The sequence below is a fragment of the Arvicola amphibius genome, chromosome 3 (genome assembly GCF_903992535.2).
Source record: "Arvicola amphibius chromosome 3, mArvAmp1.2, whole genome shotgun sequence".
Taxonomy (NCBI): Eukaryota; Metazoa; Chordata; class Mammalia; order Rodentia; family Cricetidae; genus Arvicola; species Arvicola amphibius.
Window position 1 is genome coordinate 103,293,899 of NC_052049.1, and position 18,592 is coordinate 103,312,490.

Genomic DNA, 18,592 nt, shown 5'->3' on the forward strand with positions numbered 1-18,592 from the left:
TAAGCTACCTCCGGGGCTCCTAAGTTTTAAATTTAAATTGTTATGTGTCTAGTGGCTGCTGTGGTTATCTTGTCAAAAGACTGCTTAGACTGAGACGTACCTAGGAAATTACTATAGTACACTTCTAGGGGCATCTGTGAAGGACAGAAGGATTAACTAAAGTGTGAAGACCCACCCCAAAGGTGGGTGGCACCATGTCATAGGTAAGGGACCTGAAGGTATTTTCTCCCTGCTTCCTTTCTCTTCTGCCACATGTGAATGCTCCGTTCTACCATGTCCTCCTGCCATGACTCACTAAAACCTCTGAGAGCATGAGCAAAATCAATCTTTCCATTTGAAAGTTGCTGATATCACAGTAGCATAATAGGTAACACAACTCCACAGATCTGGGTCTCCGGGGAGGATCATGGCAGTCAGGATGACAACAGTGACAATCACCACAATCAAATCTGTTGCTTGAGTGCTTACTATGTGTCAAGCATCATGCTGAGTGTAAACATAGTATCATAGTATCATAGTAAACATAGTACACAGTCGCCTTCAGTCCCCTTCCAAACACATGTGCACAGACACCATTATCAGCCTCATTTTATAAATGAGGAAACTGGAGCTTGTAAACAACTTATTCAAAGAGGGGAAGAGAAAACGGATCTGCCCTCCTCCTGGGGCCTGATGGTTCGACACTCGTGGCTGTGTGATCTTTCATGGGATGATATTGCCCTGTGTGAAGCACGGTCAACAATACCTTGCCTGCCTGCCCACCTTAGGGCTGCTGTGAGGATCCCATTCCCTTCATCCCCAGTTTATCCACAGCAATGGTCAACCTAATATTAGGACTTCAGAAAGCACGCCCTGCTAAACTCTGACAGCCAGCTTCATAGACCATTCCACTGTCCATGCTCCCCGAGAGTCAATTCCTGGACGCCATCAGGCCTCTTAAAGTCAATTGTCTTCCAGCATCTCTTTCCATTATCTTTGCCCCCACACTGCTTCTTAGTAAGCCTTCTTTTTCACCCTTGTTGTCTTTTATGACAGGATCTCATGTAGCCCTGGCTGGCTTTGAACTTACTATTCAGATGAAGCTAAGTTTGAAATCCTACCTCTACCTCTCAAGGGCTGGGATTACAGGCGTCTACTACCACACCTGGCCACCCCTGCCACTGTAAGCACCCTGTGCTCTCTCATCCAGTTTGTGGTCCTGCAGAATCACATGGCCATCATTTCCTCACCAGCTCTGCTCCGTATTGCCATCAATCACGCTGCCCCTCCTCCTGGCATTCTCTGTATTAAATAAGTATAGCACAACTGCCCATTCCTCCAAGCAGGCAACCTAGAACTGCTTATTCTGCTACACACCATCTCTTTAGAGCAGGGGGCACAGCTTATCCTCCAAGCATGTGAGCTCAGGCTCACCACTAGACAACCAGTCTGCAGGCATCCAATGCGTGATGCTGAATAGCATAGATAGTCAAGAATAGGCATTTATTTATAATTTGGCTAATATTAGCTGGGTATAGTGGCTCATACTTGTAATCCCAGCACTTGGGATGATTACCATGATTTTGAGGCTAGTCTGTCTCAAGAAAACTAACAAAACAGCAAGGGGCAAATACTGATAGAGCAGCCACTGTGTTCCAACTTTATTATCTTAAGTCCTGCCATAGACTTCAGAGGTCAGCGCAGATATTATCCTCACCATGCAGATAAGCAATTGAAATCTCCCAGTACTAGACCTGCCTGATAACCACAGCAAGTGAAATATTCCTGGCACTGCCTGCTGGTGACCTCCTGCTGTCTCACATGCCCCCATGAGAAAGACATGGAAATATTGTCTGTACAGCTACAGTAAGGGGTAAACCCTGCCAGCTGTGAACTACCAGGAAACAGAGTGCTGAAATCAAAGCTGTGACAACTCCCACAACCGGATCAGCACCCCCATGACACTCAAGACAGACTGCTGAAGCTCAGTCTCCTCTCAGTCCATCAGGTCAGTGTGTTCCAAGATAAGACTGCAGGCCAAGAGTCAACAGTAACTACACTGACTCAAGCTGTTCTCAGAGATAGGGCCAGTGAGTGAGGATGCCAGCAGCTCCCAGCGTGCAGATTCTGACCAGAACCTGCCAAAGGCATCTTAAAGTCCAGAGCCCAGGTCCACTCCAGAATTTTCTCTACTCCTCCTTTCAGGGTGCCCCAATTCTCCAGAGTACACACTGTCCTTCAGGGCATCTCGCTATGAAATCTATCTGCAAAGGTCACACGCCAGCTGCACCCATGACCGTTCCTCCCTCCCGAGCTCCTCCTCACTTTCCACCCATGTCCCCAGTCTCCTCCTAGCCTGGTCTTCCAGTTTCTCTCACCTGCTTGACCTTCCGTGCCTGTTGCTGTATAGGCAGGCTCAGGAGCTTGTCTGCTGCAATCTCCATAAAGAAGGGGTTGAGAATCCGAACCTGTTTGGGGTTGACGTCCCAGATGAGGGGTGGCTGTTTCCAGAAACCTTTTCGTACCTACGGGCGCAGGGTCAGAAGGGAGAGATGAAATTAGGTAAAGAGCTGTTTCTCAGTTCTAACCCAGCTGGTGCTCTTCAGGCAGAGGACGGGGGCCCACGTCAAGGTTGACACCTCAGGCGTGCAGGTTCCTCAGAACTGAGGTAAGACTTGTGCCAGGGATGAGAGACCAGGAAGGAAGGGTAATACCATGTGGAGAGTGTGGGGTCTGATCACTACCTGTTTCAGAGATATGAGGACAAGAAGGGGCCTGCGCCTCAGACTGTCTACATACTGGGCAAAAATGCCAGATCAGACAGTTCAGTCTTCAGCCAGACGGCCAAGTGAGGGAGTGGGCCTCACTTGGGGACCATCAGGAAATGCACAAAAATGTTGACTTCCAAGGTAACTGTGAAACAGCTCCCCTGTTCCCGGGCTTCTCACACATCCTGACCGTGCTCCTCTTCCAGGCGACCCTCAAGCCCAGAGGGCCTCTGGCTGCCGCCCCAACTCCTACAGGCTCTTGAGGTATAATGCAGGGCAGCGTTATCAGCAGCCCTACAAAACAATTCCCTTGGCAAGAAGCCCAAGGCTCCGGCTGTCAAGAGCCTGATTCACCCTGTCCTTTCACCAGCTTTTGAGGATCATCACCCAGCACTCTGTGGGACATGAGGCCCTGATAGGATAACGTACCCCAAACCGTATCTTTTCCCCATCTGTCCCAATGTACCCGCTTCTTATCACTCAAGATGGTCTCAATCCAGTGGAAGTCCATTGCCTTGAAAGCTACCAGGACCAAGAGCGTGTCTGGGTTGTTTTCTATTTTGGGGTCGAAGTGGGCCGACTCAGGGTAGAAGAGACGTATGGTGGTCTTGGAGCCCACATCTCCCTCGTAACCAGCCACGGGAGCATTGTTTAATCTGGGCCAGGGAAAGAAGATCCATTACTAGAGATGTCAGGCTTTTGGGGAGCCCCTTGTTTGGGACATCCAGAACCCAAAAAGAAGGAGGGACGGTCACACACCTGATTACCACATCGTACTTGTTGATGACACTTCCCAGTGAGCTGTTCCGCAATCGGTGCCCATTTCCCACCACAACACAGCGACGACACTCAAGGCTGCAGCGGGAAGAGGAGGCGTCAAACCCAGAAGTGGCCCCCTGCTCTGCAGAACTCTCAGGGCTCTGGATCTGCCTGGGGGTCACCTCGGGTCAGTCCTCAGCCCCTGATCTGCATGAATCAGACATGCTAAATGGTCCTGCTAATGGTCCTACTGACCTTGAAGTCCTGGGCCTCAAGGTGAAATACAAACAAGCCAACCATGGCAACGAGCTAATGAGAGGAGGGAAGGCATACAGGAGTACAACAAGAAACCCCAGGACCAGATCTGGGTAAGGTGGCACAGACCTGTCATCTCAGCACTTAGGAAGTGCCAGAAGGAAAGTGCAGTATTCAAATCCATCCTGTGCTACATAAAAAGGCAAAAATGAAAAGGAAGACCAGAGAGAAGGGAGGGGAGGAGAAACCCTAGGACACAGCTCCCTTGCCTATTGCCCAGGTCTGTCTGTTGCCATGGTAATACCCTTAGCAGCTTCCGCCTACTCTGGCATCTAGATGCTCAGGCTAGGTTGCTGTGGTTTTAGAGTACCTATAGCTTCTGGAGACAGGCAGGCTAGGGAGGGTCAAATTAGTCACAGTGAACCAGTGACCAAAGGCTGGTTGGCATGGCACTAGCCAAGATGATTTCACACCGGAGCAGGGAAAGGTGAACGTGCCCAGACTACGAGGAGAATACTACTTCCTTACCTCTGTATGCTGTCAGGTATGGCATAGCTAGTAATGGCCAACACCCGGAGAAGAAGGTCTTCTACAAAAAGAATGAACAGAAGAAACGGAGACTATGGTCATCAGCATTCTAAAGGCTACTTCCACTCTACTTCCCAGATTTTCTCTCCTTGACATAGGTACCCGGGTCTCGGCAAAAGAACCCAGACATGGAGCCAGGGGCTAGGAATGTCCAACAGTGATATTCACATGAACAGGGCATGAGTAGGGCAACTTATTAGTTTACCACTTCCTTTGGTCCCATAGAAACTCAAAGGTAATGAGCTACTATCCACCAAACTGACCAATAACTTACCACTCCCTTTGGTACCAAAGGGCAATTCATAGGCAGATGGCGTCTTTACCCAGAAATAATCCTTCAGCTGCAGGAAGATGGGCTGTTCCCTAGAATGGCTATAGAGAGCAGGGGTGATAAAAAGATTAATTTGATTGAACAAGATTAACTATTATATGTAATTATTATATGGCTTTTGTCCTTCTTCCAGCTTCACCCACCCTCCAGCCAGTTAGCAACGAGCCAAAACATCCTCAATCCTGCACTTCCCATGCCCTGTTCCGTCACCAGGTACTTACTTGCCAAAAATCTTAGAGGCCTGCCTCTCTGCCTCACCCTGGAAGCACGGCTCTTTCTTCTCTGAGATGGGAAAATAAAAGCTGGAGAGAGAAAGAAGAGTCAGGAGGCCCCTTCTAAGGACTAAGGTCCTGAGGCCAGCATCCCAGGCAGGGTCTACCTCCCCGCTGATGGCACAGAGGTCCTACGGTACTAGAGAAGGACCTACAAAATTAGCATTTCCTCAGCCCAAGTTCTACTCTGAACCCAAACCATAGAGGGTGCAGATCTTTCTGCCCTAACATTTCGTCTGTGGGAGATGGCAGAAACCACCGGGATTCCCAACTCCACCCATCCCACCACCCTCGTGGAAGGACTCTGAGCTAGCAGCTGAAAAGGAGAGGTCAGGCCAAGGGTCTCAAAAGTCTCCTGCCTTGTTAGGCCCCCTGCCTCTGTGTCAGCCCGTCTCTGGAAAGAAACAATGGATGGACACAGAAAATGTACTCACAGTTCAAAGTACTTATCTTCTCTGGAGATGGAGTACCACACCATGACCACGACAAGGACCAGAGCCAACATGGCCAGAAACTTCCAGCCTGCAAGGTACATGCATAGAGGAGCTGGAGGCAGAGCCAGGAAGGGACAGTCCAAAGCCACCTCCTTCTTTGCCCATCCTGGGCCCCTCCACCCCCAGCACAGCAGACCCTAGCTAAGGATTGGGATCTAAGCATTTCTGCTGTCAGGATGAAAGAGAGGGTCCCTGGCTCCCAGTGTGACAGTCTACCCACTCTGAGGGTTTCACAAGATGTTGCTAAGGATGACTGCTGGACCCTCCAGTGTGGGGGAGCCCCTGGACAACACTCACGGGACTTGCTGGTCATGTTTCTCAGCAGATAGCAGGGTTCCTGAGGAGAAGTGTCATCCCGGCTGCCTCGGGCCACCTAGGAAACAAGAGTTCTAGGTGATCAGTCCAGGCTCCACCTACAGCCCCCACCTAGACACTAGAGCAGATCACACCCCTTGCCTGACCCTTTCCTCCTCCAGGAGCACAAAGCCACTCCCCTTGGGTGGCCAGCGCCAGGTGACCTTCCTCCTCAACTAGCAAAGCACAATGTATGGGATCTACATGGAGCCCTGCTACAGGAAAGGGAACTGAGGTCCCAGCCCTCTTTCAGTTCCCTTGCCAGATTTACTGACACCCATCTCCAGTGTGATTCTCCAGCATTTTGACTCAGAACGAATCAGTTTGGGGGATAAGAAGGTGCATCCACCATTTCTGACACAAAGGTTAACTATGCCAGATTTTGATTGGTACTTGAACCAGCTGAAGCTCATTTCGTCTGGGGCCACTGCTGCCTCTGGCCCCATTAGCAATCTCTGCAGACTTCAACCAGCCAGACACACTGGGACAGATACTGAGAATAAGAATGGGGTTATGACAGTCCTCAAGAAACCCTCTTCCTAGCCCTTCCAGACTCTGGGAGTACCCAGGCCTCACCTCCTAAGATGCATGGTAAACTCAGTAAGGAAGTCTGATGCAGGAGGGGAAGGGTCAGGGAGACCCAAGGGCATGGCTTGACAAGGAATTACTTGAGTTACTTCTCTTGTCAGTGGGCAAAAGCCAGCAAAGTAATACAGGAGGTCAGGAAGCAGTAAATTGTTTTATGAACCAACTGTAAGCATGGAGGTCAGATGAGAAAGGATCCTGGCAGCTGGGAGCCAAGGAATACTGAGTGTTACAGACCGGGTGGAAGAATGCGTGGCAGTTTACAGCCCTGCTCTAGGTAAAGGTTTCCCAATGCTTCCAGCTTTGCTCCAGCAGGAGAGGAGTTCCCCAGTGAAGTTGTTACAGCCCCACTCCTGTGCTCCAGAGTGCAACAACTCAGCTCCGGGAGGGGAAGGTTTCCCAGCCAAAGTGTTACAGCCCTGCTCGGCTGTCTCTGGCTTCCCCAGCGAAGTTGTAACAACTCAGCACTGCTAGGGGAAGGCTAACCCAGCAAAAGTGTTACAGCCCTGCTCCGTCTCTGCTCTGGCAAAAGAAGGTCTTCACCCAAACCTCATTCAAGAGATTTATTGGGATAGAAGAAGCCAGGAGAGCAGCTGCTTCTACCAGAGTGGGAAAAGAGCAGCCACGAACCGACAGGCACAGGACTTATAGGGTTTCTTAGAGGCAGAGTTTTTCCAGGGAGAAAATTTTCAGGGTGGGGATTGGTCAGATTTCAGTCCCTTGAGCTCAGATTGGCTAGATCTCTGCTCAGGGATTGGTTGGTTTTCTGCTCAAGGATTGGTTTGTTTTCCTGCACAGGGATTCATTCGTTGGTTTTCTGCTTAGTTGCTCAGGGGCAGATTTGGCTCTGGTTTAAAGGTCAAAGTGTGTTTCTTTCATTGGTCTTTTTAGCTTTTAGGCTCTAGTTTTGATGCTAGGGCACATTTCTTTTACTGGTTCTGATTCTCGGGCCCAAGTGTGTTTCTTTGGCACTGGTTTTAGGGTTAGGGTGTATTTCTTTGGTTCTGGGTTTGAAGCTAAAGCATTTCTTTCACTGGCTCTGGTTTCAGAGTCAGGGTAGGTTTCTTGGGCTGGCCCTTTACCCTACACCAACTCCTCTAGGACCATACTGCTAAGAGATCTATGTGGCTTAACAGCCATAGGGAGATGTACAGATGCCAAGTGCCAGCTTATTTCAGCTTATGTCCCTTCCATCCTGTCTTGTTTCTCAAATGGTCAGGAACAGAAAACTCAGAGCCAGGCACTGAACACATGCATTCCACAGACATGGGCTGCCATCAGTTTGGATAGATCCGAGGACATGGACATGCATTTTCACCTACAGAGCAAGCGACTCATGACTGACTGTGAAAGAAAGCACTAGTCTGAGCTCTCCTGAGGCCAAGTAAAACATCTTGGATTATTTATTGGAGGCAGGATCAACATCTGGAGGAAGTGTTGTCTATCACAACCATACATCTAGGATTCTCAACGCAGGCCTATTCTGGTGTCAAGGCTGTGACCCCAAGTGGAGACATTCCCCAGATCCCACTATGAGATCAAGAACCATGACCAAACAAACAAAAATACATCAAAAAACAAAACAAACCAACAAACAAAGCCACCAAAAACCAAAACAATGACAAAACCCAAAGAATTAAGTAAGACCCAACCATGCAAGATATTTCCTCATTCCTCTGTAGGGTTACTAGTAGCCATCTGCAAAACCCTGGATGCCGCCCCCCACAAAAAAGGAAAATGGATAATTTTTGTTTTATGTTGTTCTCTCTCGCCCCTCCCTCTTCCCCCCCCCCCAGAGAGATTCTATAGCCCAGGCTGGCCTATAACTTAGTATATAGCTCAAGCTAGCCCCAAACTTGAGTTCCTCCTCTTTCTGCATCCTGAGATTAGGCAGGTGCCACCACACTCACTCGGCCAAAAGTGAGATTTGTAGTCCTAAATCTCCAGTTAAAGTCGCCCTTGATTCTTAACAGCTCTCCTAAAAGTGAACACACCTTCCCTCACTGCCCCCAACAACCTCCTTCCCTCACTGCCCCCAACAACCTCCAAAGCTATTCCTCATCACATGGGCTTCTTCACCTGCATGGCTGCCTCCCATGGGCTACACAGTGAGACCCTGTCTCAAAAATTAACTACCTAATTAAAAACATTAAATGGATGAGTCTTCTTTGAGAAACTCACACCAATGCTCTGGGGTGTGTCTTTCTTTGTGAGCACCTCTCTCTAAGCCTTCATGATAAAAATTATATTCAAGTATCTTTATTAAACCTCAATTTTTCTCTCCCACCAAAAGTTAAAAGCTAAAAGCATTAAATTAATGAATGGCATGTTAGGTGACCATGGAACATCATACATCCTTCTCGGGCTCTCATTATCTTCAGCTGTCAACATAGGAAGTAAATCAATAGCTAAATTCCTGGTGCTCAAAATGCATTTCTCAGCTCAGCAACACGGGCACACAGGGAGCCGTATTAGCAAAGTGGAGTCTTAGGTCCCTGCAGACCTACAAAGTCAGAATCCTGAGCCTACATTTAAGTTTGAGAAGCAGTGCTCAGGGAAGAGGTTCTGGATGACAGCTGAACAGGAGAATGGCCTGCTGCTGGAGGGACAAGGCAGACCAGCAGGTAAAAGTGTTTGTGGCCAAGCCTAGAGACCTGTGTTCAATGTGCATGGCAGGAGGAGAGAACCAACTGCTTCAAGGTGTCCTCTGTCGTCCATACATGAGTTCTCTCTCTCTCTTCCTCCTTCCTTCCTCCCCTCTCCCCTTCCCCATATCTCCCTAGAAAAAAAACAAACTAAATAAACATAAAAATAAAACCACTTAAAACTCTTAATGAATATTTGTCTGAGTCCCATATGAAGAAATTCCGGTTCGCTGGTCTAGCCCAGCCCTGGAATGTACTTACACATGGCAGGTAATTCTCATGTGCAGTCACAGTGGAAAATCACTGGATTGGATAGATAGCCTCCAAAGATGACTACTTAACCTTTGATGAGCACATTCTGATTCCAGGGGGTATGGGTGAGGTCTGAGGATCTATGATCTTACCAGCTCCCTTGGGCCCTGCTAGGACCACACTTGGAGTTGCAAAATTCCGTATCAGGATTCTTCCTTAACTGTCTCCTCTCCTACCTTCCTTCCTCCAGATCTTTTCTAAGGGGGAACTTTTCCAGTTAAAACTGGCTACACAATGCAGTCACCTGAGGGGTTTAAAATACCCAGATGTTGAGGTCTGGCCCTCCATGATTTTTATCACATTAGTTAGAGGCCAAGCATCCTTAGTAAAAAGGAAAGCAAACAAGCAAACAACAAAGCCACCTCCTCTGTGACTCTAGCAAGTTGACAAAATGGAAAATTCTGCATAGAACAGGTTCCAGAGTAAATGACAGACAACTACTCAGCCAGACTCTGACACTGACCTTTAGGGAAGAGACTCTGGCAGTCATTGCTAAGTAGCTTAGAGTGAACCCAAATAACAAGACGGCTACTCCTTCTTTGGCCTCTTTCCCAAATGCAGGTCTACACTGGAACATCTTTGTTCCAAATCAGAACCAGAACAGTTCTAAGTTGCCTGGCTAGTCCTAGGGTTTGTTCCAAGGTGCCCGACCAAGGATGTACACATCCTACTTCCTTTTCTTGCTGGGCCAAGCCCAGAGGATTATTTGTGTCCCTGGGTACTCCAGGGGCACAGGGCTTTTCAGACTGGTTGCTTCAAGGACAATCTGTTGACAGGGAGCCTGCAGTTGATCTATCTTGCTCCAAGGCTCAGCAGCATCTCCTTTGTCCCAGCTGCCAAGGAGAATCACTCATCCAACCTGCTAGACAAAGCTAGCCCACGTCAGGAAAGCTGTCTGCATCGTTGGTATTCTGCCATGAACCAAGGTGTCCCCAGCTTAAAGTGAGCTGATAAGCACAGCCAGGGGACTCTCAAAAGGGCAAACAAGGGACACAGGAAGAAACAGCACCCTGCAGAAGCTAGTAATCAGCCAGTACCTGCTATCAAAAAGGAGTCCTATTGGATCAATATCCCCCCACAAGGGCTGAGCCCACCCAAGGGTCAGCTTAAAGACACTTCTGAGAGGGAGGCTCTGGGAGTGTGGTGTAGTAGTAGTAGTAGTAATAGTAGTGTGTGTGTGTGTGTGTGTGTGTGTGTGTGTGTGCTTGCGCGCATATATGTAGTAGTAGTAGGGGGCAGGCAGAAGTCCAAAGCTTGCTGAATGGTTCTATGCTCTTAAACTCTTGAATTTCTGTCCCCTTCAGAGTGTTTGGTTTTGATTTTTTTGTTGTTTTTTTTTTTTTTATTTTTGTTGTTGTTGTTGCTTAGATTGAACCCAAGGCTTCTGGCAAGCTAGGTAAGTGCTCTACCATGGAGCCATATCCCTGATGGCTCCCAGTTCTGTAAGCAAAACAAAACAAACAAACAAACAAAAACAGAGCTACCTGCCCTTTTAACACCTTTAGACTCACCCCTCACTTCTTTCTCCAAACACTACCACCTTCCCAGGACCTGATCCAGCCAACTCCCCACCCCTTTGCTCTTCCCACCTCTAGTCCCAGTTCTGTCTCTGACCAATAAACACGGCTTCCTTAAAGTAAATATCTATGTTTGCTTCATCCCCCCCACCCCAGGCTCTCCTTGCCTCAGGTTTTGCTCCAAAGGCCAAACTTCCACATTCTACTTCCTTACTTCCCACTCCACCTCTTCCTGAGAAATGACACACAGCAAACCCTGCTCTGGCTTAAAACACTCCATCCCAAAACCATCTCAAAAGTCACTCTTATGACCACAATGTTGGCACTGTGTTGCCAGGAGCCTACAAGTTCAGGTCGCGTGCACTGCAGGCACATCCGAAGCATGTGTGATGATTAACGCTGTCAATTTAACAGGTTCCAGAATCACCTCAGGCGCGTCTGAGTGATTTTTCAGATTAGGGTAATAGGGCAGGAAGTCCAACCATCCCAGGGGCATCAAGACTGACTAGGAAGGAGAAAAGTGAGCTCTCTGCTTCCCCAGTCTGAATGTGGTGTGACCAGCCACCTCTCACCCTGGCTGTCATGCCTTCCCCAGCAAATGGAGAGCCAAAACAAACCCTTCCTTCCTTAAATTGCTTGTGCCAGGTATTTTGTCATGTCAACTAGAAAAGAAACTAAGAAGCACTGAGTAGCTGTACCCAAACACACGAACAGAAAACACACATCCTGACTCTGCCCAGGCTCTTCCACATTAGGGTGCCTCATGCGGTTTAAATGTGAGCCCTCAAGTTCATGCATTACAAACTTGATCCTGGACGTGGTGGTTTGGGAGATGGAACCTTCAAGAGGTGGGCAGGGCTCAATAGCAGAAAACTTGCCTACCATTCAATTCTCAGTACTTTGGGCAGAGAGCTCTGCCCCCATGAGTGGTTAGTGCTTTACCACAGGAATGGATTCCATAAGATGGAAATGGAGCCAGTATGAGAAGACAAATTCAGCCTCTTACCTCTCCCCTACTCCCACTCTCTGCCTTCAGTCTGCAGACGAAACAGCCAGAAGACCTCATCTTGGACTTCACACCCTCCAGAACCATGATCCAAATGAACCCATACTCATTATACATAATCCTGGCTACAGAATTTGGTTAGAGCAGCAGAGAACAGATTAAGAACAACCTAGTCTTAATAAGTGGGGCCCCTGCTGTAACAAATACTTGAAAATGTGGAATCACCTTTGGAACTGGGGAGAGGGGGAGGCTAGAAGAACCAATACACGTGGGCTAGGAAAAGTTCTGTTAACTGGAGGGAAAATCTGGGTTTTCCTATTACACAAGCGTTGTCATAACCAGAGTAAAGACTATCCTGGCAATAAAGTGGCTGACAACTTGGCTGAATTGTCTATAGCTTCATGGGAAACAGCAGAATGAAAGAGGGTATTTGGTGGAAGAAACATGTTGGCCACAAAGCACTCAGGATGCCGTGTGGCTTGACTGTAGCCGGTGAGTTCAAAGACAGGATTTGAAAATGGAATCTATAATTAAAAGGAAACAGAATTTAGGGATTTGAGGGATTCTCAGTCTGGACTCTACAGAGAATTAAATGTTTCATGAGAGGAAAATGCAGGTGTGGCCAAGCAATCACCTGATAAGATTAGTATAGACAGAATGAGGTCTGAGGCTAGTCATCAGGACAATGAGACAGTGACCCCAAAGGCCCCTAGGAGAATTCTACTGAGGTCCCTCCCATTTCACACCCAGAATGCCAAGCTTAAGAGAAGAAAATAAACAGAAGAGAAGCCAGACTTTGGGGCTGGTTGCCAAGGGCTATGATAAGTCTTGATGCCCCACATTCTTGGGCAACCTCCTGCTGCCTCAGCCACTACTCCGGAGCAGCTTGACCCATCCCTCCAAAGGTAGCAGGGGACAAGCAGTGGCAGTGCCCACAGGGTGCCAACTCTGTAGTTATAGCATTTAAGAGCAATGGGACGTGACTTGCTCTGCCTGGATTTCAAAAGATGCCATGGTGGCCTGGGCCAGGACACAGGTGGAGCCAGCAAACTCTTAAGGAGGCAAGGCCCATCAGAACTGTGGAGTCAGAACACAGCGGAGTCCAAGCAGGCCTAGTGGAACCAAGGAACCCACACGTGGGCAAAGCCTTCCACTGAGACCCTAGAATTGCGGGACCACCAGAACACATTATCAGTCTGAGAGCTGAGGGCAAGACTCCAACCTGCCACCCAAACAACACCATGGGGGGTCCCAAGGTCTAATACCTCTCACCACTGTCTAGAAACAGGGCACGGAATTAAGGGCAAGTATTCTGGAAGGTTTGTTTTCCTTGTACACATGACTAGTTATCACTCTCTTTTTACCAATGTCTCCTCTTGTCTATCCCACTATTCTAATTGGGAAGTAGCTAGCTTGTGTAATTTCACAAGCTGGTGACTGAACAATCCAAGGTCAAAAGTGAACCTGCTATGAGAACGAGGAGATATCCCAGAGTCAGCCAACGGAAGCATTTTAGTTTGCAGCTACAGCGGTAGCTAGAGGAAAATGTATAGACAAATTCAAAATAGGAAAGAAAACCTGTAATTAACTTTCCACCCAAAATGTTAGTGTGTGTTTGAGATAGAATCTCCTCGAACTCAGAATAACCCATCTGCCTCTGTCTCCTGAGTGCTGGGATTAAGATTATGAACCATCACATCCAGCCCAAAAATAATATTTTTAAGCTATCCAGTAAACCACGAATAGAAAGAAGAAGAACACTCGGGAGGCAGAGGCAGGCGGATCTCTGTGAGTTCAAGACCAGCCTGGTCTACAAGAGCTAGCTCCAGGACAGGCTCTAAAGCTGCAGAGAAACCCTGTCTCGAAAAACCAAAAAAAAAAAAAAAAAAAAAAAAAAAGAAAGAAGAAGAAACTATGGTATAAGAAGAAATAAAGAAAAGGAAAAATACAGTATCAACGAAATCAAACATACAGTCTCTGAAGAGGTAAATCTGCCTTGAGTAGGTTTCTACTCACATCCGGTTCCAGAGACTTGGGACTTTGGAATTTTAAGATCCAAATTGAGAGGTGGGACCCTTAAGATGTGCGTAGGTCCTGAGAGCCCCTCCCTCATGGACAGAGTTATGGGGGGAAGGGATGCCTCTCTGTGAGAACAGAAGAGAAAGAGTCCTACCTCCACACATTTGCCTTTCTACCTTCTACCATGGGATGAGGCAGCCATGAGCCAAACAACTTCAGCCCATCATAAATGACTCCATCTAGAGTGTGCTATTACAGGGGCATATAGGTACTAAGACAGCACCCTCACCCCTCTCTAACCTGGGTGGCTGGACAATTCTATTCCTGGGGCACCCAGCTCAAATGGCCCTGTTCTTATGAATCTTTTCCGGTATTTCTGAATAACTCATGCTTTGTTCCCACAAACTACAGTTTATACACTGATTCAAGCTCTAAACAGACCATAGAATCTTACAGTTTATAGTTACTGGTTTATGTTAGATAGTGACTGTATGTCTTGCTCAATATCTTTTGGCCTCTGAAATTGGAGACTTAGAAATCCCAAAGTGTAATTTCATATTATAGAATTATAAGCTTTTGCCGGGCGGTGGTGGCGCACACCTTTAATCCCAGCACTCGGGAGGCAGAGGCAGGCGGATCTCTGTGAGTTCGAGGCCAGCCTGGTCTACAAGAGCTAGTTCCAGGACAGGCTCTAAAAAAGCTACAGAGAAACCTTGTCTCGAAAAACCAAAAAAAGAAAAAAGAAAAAAAAAGAATTATAAGCTTTTATATATTGCCCATGAAATAATAACTTCTGATCAGGGATTTCTTTGTGTCTCTGGACCGTATTATCACAGCTATTATAGAGCAGATGTTTTACCAAAAAAATAAAAAGTGGTAATAAAATACTCGTGTGTGTGTGTGTGTGTGTGTGTGTGTGTTTCTGGGGTTCAAACCCAGGCCTTATATATGCTAGGCAAGAATTTTATTACTGAGATACATTCATAGACCTTGAACTGTAAAGCTGGCATTATTAGAAAATCTTGCAGTAGATAATGATTAACACGGTGACTTACACTGGTCAAGGTACAGGGTTGCAGATGCTTAACCCTAAATGGGACATCTGTATCACACGCCCTCCTACCGAGGACCAGGATTATTGCAGAAGAGTGGGTAGAAAGGGTATAAGAGACAAAGAAAGTGAATGACAAGATATCTTCAGTACACACCAGGCAAGTTGTGCAATAACCTCAGAGAGATTGTGGCAGCATGCATAAGCCTTGTGCGTGATCAACCCAGATCAAATTTTGATAAGAAAACTAGCTACTCCTAGCCATGGAGCTATTGGCCACTGACAGCTACTAGGAGAGGAAGAGTCAGTTTCTTTTCTTTCTGCAGCCCCTGTAAGTTGACTGCATTCCAGTGGAAGGCCACACAGCCAAGACTATATGGAAAGTATAAATTGGATCTGATGGATTTGTTTTAAAGACACAAAGTTTGGTATAGGGAATGAGGCCTAGGTTGGCCTGGAACCCCTGATCCTTCTGACTGCCCCAGAGTGCTGGATTATAGATGCAGGCCACCATGTGTCTGTGAAACATGTTCTATGTCTCTTACTGATAACTGAAATTCATGGTTACCAAAGGCAGGATCTGGCTCTCTCAACCCCGGGCACTGTTGGTTTTAGGAGCCAGGCAACTTGCTGTTGCAGCACCTGTGCACCATGGACACCCAGAAGCGTATCTGGACTGTAGCTGCTAAACTCCATTAGGGCCTTTCCCTCCTTCCCTGCACATCAAGGTGAGCCTCCACTGCGTCAGCTAACTCACAGTAACTCCTCTTAGCTTATACTGTTGCCAGTAACCCAAGGAGATTCAAGCTGGACTGAATATATGATTAATGCAACCTCATAGGCTCTTCTCAGTAAAGAGTCAATACCCTGGTTCTGCTTTACGATGCTCCCCATTTGATGGCCTTACCTTCTTCCCACACCAGCAAAGACCCACTGACCTATCTCTACTGAGCTCCCGGGACCCACATGACATGTTCTTCTCTTCTTCATCACCTAACTCTCTTGTGTGTCCTGCCTCCATATCTTGGTGAAGGAAGCTAGGCACATACCTTCCTTCAGCCTCTGATCTTGCTGCATGCCAGGCAGGAAGGTTTCTGTCTTAGACACAGGCTTGAATATCTATGCATCTAAGTCTATTCACTTTTCCACACTTCCCAGCAGCAATCCCCACAGAGCCAATGCTCACCTGCCTGCAAAGGTTTGTTTTAAATTGTTCTGCCTACTGCTGTACCACCAATAATGAGAACTGTGCCTGACACACAGCTCTCAAAACAAATCTGTTAGATTAACAAATGGATCTGGGGGCTGGAGAGATGGCTCAGAGATTACGAGCACTGACTGCTCTTCAGAGGTCCTGAGTTCAATTCCCAACAACCACATGGCAGCTCACAACCATCTGTAATGAGATCTGATGCCCTACTCTGGCCTGCAGGTAAACACGCAGACAGAACTCTGTATACATAATAAAAAATTAAATCTTAAAAAGAAAAGCAACAAAATGGGTGCTGGAGAGATGGATTGACGGCTAAGAGCACTGGCTGTTCTCCCAGAGGACCCGGGTTCAATTCCCAGCACCCACATGGCATCTCACAACTGTCTATAATCCCAATTCCAGAGGATCTGACACCCTCACATGGACAAATGTGCACATAATATAGAAATAAATAAATAAATAAATAATGTTTAAAAATATATATTAAAAAAATAAAGAACAAATGAATGTATTCATCAGGAATCACTGTCATAATGTAGGTGGTACAAGAATGGGAAAAAATAGTAGCAACTGGTCAAGTCCCTTTGTCACTTCCAGCACAGCCCCCAGCAATGTCCCGGCTGGATGTCAGTCGCCATTCCTGTCTAGTGTGGCCACAAGCAGCCTGAGGTGAGACTGTTCTTCCAGGCCACTGAGAGACTGCAGAAGACAGAGAAACTGACCAAACGCTCAGGGCCACCTGCAGAAGGTGGGGCATCCTGCAAGCCATTCAAGCACAAATGAAGAGGAGGCGGACAACCTTCCCAATGGAATCACAAGGCTCTCCCTGGTGCCCGCGACAGCGCCAGGCCATCCATCCAGGTCTTGTCACAGACATCACAGAGAGCCTCCTGAAAGTTATCCTTCTGGTGTTTGCCTAGACGAGCAAAGGCCGAAATCCACAAATTCTCAGAGTTAGAAAGCTGAAGTCCACATGACCAAGTGGAGGCCAGGTCAGGGCCAGGATAAATAAAGGAGAAACGGTTGCTAAGAGTGGCCTATCCCAGGTTCCTCCCAGCCAGGGCCTCCGGAGGACAGCTCTCTTCCAATACTGCCCACCCAGGAGGTTAACAACACTGGAATCTGGGGCTGGTGCACCACCAGCACAGCCAGGCCCTTTTTCCTTTGGCCCCCAGATGTCTTATCTGAAAGCAGTGGATTAGAGTAGCCCTGGTCTGGCCAAACAATACCACTATCCCAGGTAGTTTAAAATATTTGTGTCAGGTCACAAGATGGCTCAGTGGGTAAAGGTGTTTGTCACCAAGCCTGATAACAGGACCCATACACTAGAAGGAAAAAAAAAAAATCAACTCTTAAAATAATGTGTCCTCTGACTTCCATGAATGCATGCACATGCACACACACACACACATACACGTACATACACAAACACACACACTCATATACAAACACATGAAAAAAAATTTTTAAAGTACTTACATGGCCAGTCTACACTGATGGGGGTTCTAAGCAGAAACATATGCTGACTCCACAAACATACTAATTTTTAAAAAGTAAACTATCCCCTAACTATAGTAATTACACACTGAAACTATAATATTTATAATTAATTAATAATATAATTAATATATGGGAAGGGGTGCCATTGTCATTGATTATTCTGATGTACAGCCAAGGTGCATGGGATTCCCAATGTCTTAAACACATCAGAGTCAGAAAGACCACTCCCCCTGCCTCTGACTTCTCCTCTTGGGCCGATTCAAGGTGACATTGTTGCTTTGTCTCATAGGCTCCTCTGTCCCCAGTCTATCTCTTTCTCACTTGGCATCTTGCCCCATCAGCTACTTTCTGCAAACTTTCCCAGGACCCAGCCTGACAGCCATGTTTGGGTCAGAGGGAGCGATCGGGAGAGGGCCTGTTTTGGGAGCAGGCCACTGGGACTGATCTCTCCCCCTGCCACCAGCAAGATGTGTGACTTGGAGATGAATTAGCTCCCCTAAGCCTTGGGTCCCTGATCTATGAAGAAGGCGGAGTCCCTCCACAATCTCCTCGCGGTCATACACATGTCGACATGATCCCAAGTGAGGCACAGGGATGGCCATTAATAGTACACAACAGTGGGGTGCCATCTGCTATTCTAAGAAGTAACCCCAAAACTGAAGCATGGAAAACAGGAGGGAAAGGTAAGTGCAAACACCTTTAAGGTCTATTTTTGGAGACAGGCTCTCACTATGCAGCCTTGGTTGGCCTGGGGGAGTTCACGATGGAGACTACACAGGGCTGAACTCACAGAGATCCCCCTGCCTCTGCCTTCTGAGACCTGGGATTAGAGGTGTGTGGTACCATGCCCATCCTTAACTCTTTTTTTTTTATTGTTTTAGTTTTATGCGCTTGACTGTTTTACATGTGTGGCTGTGTAGCATATGGATGCTTGGCACCTGCAG

General features: G+C 47.3%; 1 protein-coding gene across 2 annotated transcripts in view; it reads right to left on the reverse strand.

Moving 5' to 3' along the window:
- The window catches only part of St3gal4 (ST3 beta-galactoside alpha-2,3-sialyltransferase 4), a 40,582-nt gene that overhangs the window by 1,831 nt on the left and 20,159 nt on the right, over window positions 1-18,592 (reverse strand). For both annotated transcript variants that reach the window (XM_038323691.1, XM_038323690.1), the window contains exons 2-9: window positions 5,744-5,819; window positions 5,387-5,474; window positions 4,902-4,982; window positions 4,624-4,721; window positions 4,290-4,350; window positions 3,507-3,602; window positions 3,214-3,403; window positions 2,358-2,504 (exon numbers count right to left, since the gene is read on the reverse strand). In XM_038323691.1, the coding sequence (XP_038179619.1) occupies window positions 2,358-2,504; window positions 3,214-3,403; window positions 3,507-3,602; window positions 4,290-4,350; window positions 4,624-4,721; window positions 4,902-4,982; window positions 5,387-5,474; window positions 5,744-5,759 (777 nt within the window). In that variant the 5' untranslated portion in view covers window positions 5,760-5,819. The remainder of the gene's footprint in view (window positions 1-2,357; window positions 2,505-3,213; window positions 3,404-3,506; window positions 3,603-4,289; window positions 4,351-4,623; window positions 4,722-4,901; window positions 4,983-5,386; window positions 5,475-5,743; window positions 5,820-18,592) is intronic.